Source organism: Symphalangus syndactylus, chromosome 18 (genome assembly GCF_028878055.3).
Source record: "Symphalangus syndactylus isolate Jambi chromosome 18, NHGRI_mSymSyn1-v2.1_pri, whole genome shotgun sequence".
NCBI lineage: Eukaryota > Metazoa > Chordata > Mammalia > Primates > Hylobatidae > Symphalangus > Symphalangus syndactylus.
Window position 1 is genome coordinate 56,827,259 of NC_072440.2, and position 6,752 is coordinate 56,834,010.

General features: G+C 60.1%; 1 protein-coding gene across 2 annotated transcripts in view; it reads left to right on the plus strand.

The window, feature by feature from the left end:
* Positions 1–1,899, plus strand: part of GNB1L (G protein subunit beta 1 like) — a 66,984-nt gene extending 65,085 nt beyond the window's left edge. For both annotated transcript variants that reach the window (XM_055253646.2, XM_055253648.2), the window contains one exon: positions 1,352–1,899. In XM_055253646.2, the coding sequence (XP_055109621.1) occupies positions 1,352–1,603 (252 nt within the window). In that variant the 3' untranslated portion in view covers positions 1,604–1,899. The remainder of the gene's footprint in view (positions 1–1,351) is intronic.
* Positions 1,900–6,752: the final 4,853 nt, after the last annotated feature.

A 6,752-nucleotide genomic window follows, 5' to 3' on the forward strand; every position in this document is an offset into this window, starting at 1 on the left:
TCCTGTTAGAGTCGCTGCTGCTGCTGCTGCTGATTCTTCTTCATTGCTTTGAGTTTTTCTTCCATTTCTCCCCTGCGCTCTGCCAGGTCAGCTTTCCTCCTCTGCATTCTGTTGCTTTGGGTTCTGGTTTTACAGAGGGGATGCAGAGCCAGAGCTTAATTCATTGAGTTTTCTTTTGTTAATTTATGACAGCACTGCTTGGTAACAGTTTCCATTGGCCTCTGCTGAATGTTGCCATTGTTTTTCCTGTTTCTTCTTCCTTTTTCCTTGTGCTATCTTTGCAGAGGTGTGTGATTCTCAACTGAGGGCAGCGTGGCCCCATCAGGAGGCCCTTAGAGAAAAGGGTGCTGATGGAAAGCTCGCAGTGCGTGGGACTGGTGTGGAAGGAAGTGGCCCTTGTTGCTTGTCATCATGGTGGCAAAGTGCCTCTATCATTCAGCGTGTGGGCACAGAGGTGCCAAATGCCCTGCAGCACATGGGACAGCCCTGTGGAACCAAGAAGTGCGGTAGCCACAGAGGCAGCGCGAATCCTCCCACCCCTCAGCTCCCTACTCGCTGTAGGAGAAGAATGTCAGGGAGGGGTCAGGGCAGGAGGCTTCCTGTGCACCCAGCGCTGAGACGCTCGGCCCAGGAAGAGGCCAGCACCCCGACGGCCCCGTGCACATAGGACCTGCCTGTGTGGCTCCAAGTCTTGTGCAGTGCCCCATCCCCTCTCAGAACCCAGCCGGGGATGTTGCCCCCACCGGGCAAGGTGCACTGTGTGGCTCCTGCCACCTCCAGGGCGTCTCCCCCTTGTCCCCCCCTCATCCTGCCAACCCCCCACTGGGTCTCGCTCTTGGCAGCGCTCCCAGCGCTGTCGAGCTTGGGGGTTCACATACCTCATGGTTTTGCTGAGGATGGAGTTTGTATTTCTCACCCCGTCAGCTTTGGGGTGGTTGTGAGGTTCTTCTGGGAGGAGTGCCAGCGTTCTGCTGCTTTCAAGCCCGGGATGTGGCCTCTCACTAGGCACTAGGGTGCAGTGGCTTCCCCAGGGTGAGAGGCCCCGGGACCCAGCCCCTGTCCTGCAGCTGGGACCTCCCTGTCTCTGCTGCTCTCTGACTGGGGAAGGAGTCGGTCAGAGCTGGAGCGAGGAGCAGCAGGGCAGGGCCGAAGACCACTCTGAGGGGAGGGCTGGAGTCCCCCATCATGGCCTTAGGTAGAGTGGGAGGTCAGCTGGGCGGGAGCATGTGGCCCTCACATCCCGGGCCTGTGGGCCTGCGTCTCTCCTGGTTCCAGCTGCAGGTGGGGCACCAGGGGCAGCACTGCTTCGTGGGCTTAAGAAGTGGCCTAACGCCTCGCCCCACTCCCACAGGTGCGTGGGACTCATGAACTCACCAATCCCGGGATCGCCGAGGTCACGATCCGGCCAGACCGCAAGATCCTGGCCACCGCAGGCTGGGACCACCGCATCCGCGTGTTCCACTGGCGGACGATGCAGCCGCTGGCCGTGCTGGCCTTCCACAGCGCCGCTGTCCAGTGTGTGGCCTTCACCGCCGATGGCTTGCTGGCCGCGGGCTCCACGGATCAGCGGATCAGCCTCTGGTCACTCTACCCACGCGCATGACTCACCCACTCTCTTCCTGGGAGACAGGAGGGCGGGCAGGGAGGTGGGCATCAGGCCCCAGCCTTGACCTGAAACCTCGAGGGCCTCTGAGGACCAGCAAGTCATGGCCCAAGGACCATGGAGTCCCCGCTGTCTTCACGAGGTTGGTGTTTCCGTTTGTGGAGTGCCTCATCACAGGACGGTGACTCTGGGGGCCAGCCAGAGCCCTGGCCATCCAAGGCCTGCAGGAGACGTTGGCTTGGGCCTGCTGTGTTGCCAGCTGAGGGTATTTTATAATAAATTTCCATTGCCAAGTTGCTGGCTTGAGGTGGGAGCTCCCTGAGGAGGCCCTGGTCTCCCACTTAGCATCAGTGCCCTCAGACCCCCACCAGGCAGGATGCTCAGCCCTACCCTCACACCTGCTGTTGAATGGGCCACCCCGAGTGTGGGTTTCCTGGGCCAGGCCTCAGGAGATGATAGGCCCCAACCACAGCTGCCTGTCGATGTCCACATGACCCCTCACCCCGAGGAGGCCAGGAGCTCCCAACACACAGGTTGAGGCCAGGATCAGGATCAGGAATTAACTGAACTCCCTAAAGAGTGAAGCAGAGAAAGGTGCCTGTGAGGGATGGCAAGGGGGGCTTGCAGCACACAGGGCCAGGCCAGATGTGGGATCCGGGAGGGCATGCCTGCCCAGAGAGGGTGCAGTGGGGAAGGCACGCAGGGTGCGCCTCCAGGTGAGTGCTGGGCAGAAGGCACGAGAGCAGCGAGGGAGTGTGACAAGCACCGCCTCACAGTGGCCAAGGCCACAGTCACAGCTGCTGCTGCACACAGGGTGGCCCCCAGGGCACAACACAGCAAGAACAGGACTTAGCAGCCAGAGCCTCACACCGCATGCAGCCGGGCCCAGCCTGGCCGGTCGTCTCCTCCTAAAAGCGGGTGTTGATTGGGAAAGAACCATGACCCTGAATATTGGAGTGGGGCCCATGGGCAGATCCAGAGAAGCTGGGACCACAAACGCCTGTGTCTGCCCGGATTGCCGGAAGAGCCCCTCTAGCTGAAGGCCTGGGGTGGCCTCCTTTGAGGCAGTTGCCCTGCAAGGCCCTGCTGATGCTCCTTGGGACCCCCACCTGGGCTTCGAGTCCTAGAACTAGACTTGAGTCCAGCAGGCCCCCGGGATGAGATACAGAGGGTGACCCTGAGATGGGCACCAGCCTCCTGTAGGACCATGTGGCATTTCCAGGTTTTCTGGCAGAAATCTGAACATGTGTGGGACGGATCGGAAGGGTGTGGGATCCAGGTGGCCGGAGCAGGGGTGGATCAGGGGAGTTCCTAGAACAGACCTGCCAAACGGAGGGCTGGACTGGGTGCTGCAGCTTGGGGCCAGGAAGGCTCCAGTGCCAGGCAGGGGGTGGGGGGCTGGATTACAGCCTGAGGGTGGCTGCACTGAGTGAAGTGGACATGGCCAGCCGCCGTGGGGTACGGCCGAGGAGGGCTTCCAAGGCCTGGGGATGGGAGCGTTGGATTTGTCAGTGAGACCTGCGCACCCACTGCAGGGGGTCCCAAGGCCGTGCCTTCCAACCCCACTGTGAGGAACATGGTTGCTGGGGGGCCCGGAGTCCTCAAGGGGTCCTGTGACCACACTTCTCTGTCGGTCAGAGGTACCATGGGGACCGTTCCACCAAACGGGAATGTCAGTGCTGGCCGGGAAAGCGGCCCCTGGCCCAAGCTTGGAGACCGCCTGGCTCGGGCACTGGCCTGGCTCCGTTGGACAAGGGTAGCCACCAAGTGCCCAGGACTTTTGGACAGGGGGGCCCTGCTGCTTCTCCTCGAGTGTCCTGTAGCCGCCAGGATGTATAGGGCACTCCAGGAGGGATTTTCATATCACTGAGGTGTCAGGGAGGGGAAGGGTCCTGGGTTTAGGCTGCAGTGACTGCAGGTGCTGAGGGAGCTGCGCCCTGGGTGCTCATCACAGGCTGTCACGGCGAGGGGAGGTGTCAGGTTCTGACATCCCCATGACAGCGGCAGGGTAGGTGGAGTGGGAGTTGGCCTTGCAGTTTCCCTGCATGCCCTTGATAGCCTTGCCAAAGGCACATCTGCCCTGCCTCAGCTCCCACCCTGAGGGTTCTGGGCCTCTGCCCCTTCCCGTTTATGTCCCTGTCATCTTTGGCGTCATCACTATAGTTACAAAACTCCCTACGTCCAACAGCCACGAGGCTTGTGTCCCACATGAGGGCCCAGGTGTGCGTGCCAGCATGAGGTTGGCGAGTGGTGCTGCCTGCCGGTGTCTTACCTAGAGGCCATGAAGAGCTGTGGGCAGGGTGTACAGGCCCTGAGTTGGCCCCTGGCCCTCATGCTTTCAGTCAAAGGCACAAGCAGGGTGGACGGCAGGCAGCTGCCCCCTAGCCTGGCCCTGAGCTGCCTGTCCCAGGCCATGTGGCATTGAGCAGTGTCCAGGCACATCTTGTTCTGAATCTCAGTGTGCAGGGGTGGAGTCAGGGGACAGTGTGAGTCCTGCATGCCTAACACAGCCCTCACCCCTCCAGTGCACAACGGGGCCAGGTGCCCGCATCTGGGCGGCTAGGCAGACAGGGCCCCCCTCGCCAGGCAGATCCAGCTTCTGAGGCCTTATAGACATCCTGTGGAGGGCAGGCCCAGGACTTCCATTCACCTGGCTGAGCTGCCTGGGAGAGCAGCAGAACCGGTGCTGGGGTCCGAGCCGGCCAAGAGCAGTGCGGCCCTCCTGGTCCTGTTCCTCTCTTGAGCTGCTCCGTGGTGTCCACAGCAGGGCCATGTGGCTCTGGAGAGGTCGGCCTTTGTGTCAACAGAACCTGGGTCGTGATGAATCACCATGCGTCTGACCAGCCTTGAAAACCCCACAACAGAAGAAGAAACAGGGTCTCAGCTCCAGACATCCAGCTTGGAAAAGATGTACCTGGACGTTGGTATTATCTTCCTAGCAAACAGCCGCTTCCTGTAGGATGGCAGGAACGCCAACAGAGCCAGCAGTGAAGGCGTTAAGTGGGGAGGAGGGGTGGCCCGGAGGCAGCGCACGAGGGTCAGCATGCAGCTCCTGGGATGAACCTGAGAGGCGACTCCTGGCAGCATGGCTGGTCACTGCCATCACGCCCCTGGCCAACCCACCAACTGGGAGAGGCAGCCTTTGTTCATCGGCCCTTGCACATCTTCCTCCATGATGCTCTTGGGTAGCAGTGAGGCCTCTCAAGCCAGAGAGAACTTGGTGTTTGGAAACAACAGTGGACATTTCTTGCCATTTTCAGTGCCAACTCAGGTAGGTGTGTTCTACCATCTTGTGTTTTTGGGGTGTTTTTTTTTTGGAGTCAGAGTCTCACTCTGTCCCCTAGGCTAGAGTGCAGTGGCGCAATCTCAGCTCACCGCAACCTCCGATTCCCAGGTTCAAGCGATTCTCCTGCCTCAGCCTCCCAAGGAGCTCAGGACCACCCACGTAGGTGCACGCCACCATGCCCAGCTAATTTTTTATTTTTATTTTTTATAGAGAAGGAGTCTTGCTATGTTGCCCAGGCTGGTCTCGAACTCCTGGGCTCAAGCGATCGATCCTCCCACCTGTAGCCTCCCAAAGCACTAGAATTATAGGCCTGAGCCACTGCGCCCGGCCCACCATCCTGTTCTTATTGGAAGAATTTCCATGTGTCAAAGCGGGGGCACAACGTGGCTGGTCCTCTGCTCAGGGCCCCGCAAGGCTGCGTCAGGGTGGCAGCGGGACTGGGGGTCTTTTCTGTTCAAATCCAGATTCTCGTGGCTGTGAGCCCCAGCCCTGGGCACTGTCCGCCTGGTGGTGTCTTCACAGCCAGCAGGGGTGGCCTTGGGGTGTTCTGTGGAGTAACTTTCATGGCCCAGAGTGGGATCCTGAGTGGCTGGAGCCGTGTGCTCCAGCATCCCCAGCCACTGCCTCTGGTGCAGGCGGAGTGGGCCCCTCCGATTACCAGGAGCTGTCAGAGGGGCAGCAGGTCCCACTCCACTGGCTAGCAGGCAGCTGTGTGCAGGGACGTGGGCCCTGGCATGTCTGCCTGGTGAGGCCCTGCCTCCAGTGCCAAGGGGCCTCCCCTCTCGATGGTGGATGCCACCATGTGCTGACCTCTGTGCAGCCCCACTTTACAAGGTAGGTTCGGCCAGCACCCCATCTGCAGGCGGGCAGCACTCACCCAGCGTTGCGCCGCCAGCAGGGTCCCTCTTGGACAAGCAGCTGTGCCTAGAGCCTTTTCCTTCCACCCTGCGTGTTACCTGCAGGCTAACAGATGGCCTTGGGTCTGGGACCAGGAGAACCTGCCTCTGCCTCTGGCGGTGGGCGTCCCTGCAGGCAGATTGGGCTTGGCATGTAGACACCGAGGGGTCAGCCAATGCCGGGAGATGATCCCAGGAAGGGCTCCGGAGCACAGCCCAGGACATGCCGCTGCTGCTGGGCGCTCCGTGTTGACGTGCTGTGCGTGTCTCCACTCCCCAGGCAATGATGTTCAATCAGGTGTTTCCCACCTGTGTCTCTGCCAAGAAGCCACAGAACACCCTCTGCACAAAAGGACTGTTTGCACAAAGAAAAACAACCCTCCAGGGGTTCTTTAGAAACGCTTATACTCAATTAGCTAGAACTTCATGCGAAATCCCAGCGTGGAAGACAATAAGCTGGCACCGGTGAAAACTCTGCCGTGCACCTGCCCTCTACCAAGCCGCCAGCCCCACCAGCCCTGTGGTCCTAGGTGGGCACAGCTGCTGCACGATCCCCCAGGCCTGCCTCTCCTCGGAATCTCAACCTTCATACCAGATTTGCCAGCATCCCCCTTCCCGCCTTGTGGGTGGAGGGTCCCTGAGACCTTCTGTCACTCTGTCAGCTTCCCCAGGTCAGTGAGCTGTGGCTTGGCTCCCACGCATCAGCTTTTATGGGAGGCCCATTAGGAGCTGGGCAGGAGGGACAGAGGGGAGGCCAGGCAGCCAGTGCTGAGTGGGATGGATAGCTCAGCCCATGAGGCTGGCCAGCTGTACAGGGGAGGTCCCACAGCACTGGCCGGGAAGTCCACATAGGAAAGCATCAGTTGAGGGATGAAGCCACGGACGATGGGGACAACGGCCACAGGGTGTGCTAAGCTGAGGAAATTAGTAGGAGGTGCTCATAGGCTGTTTTTTTTTTGTTTGTTTA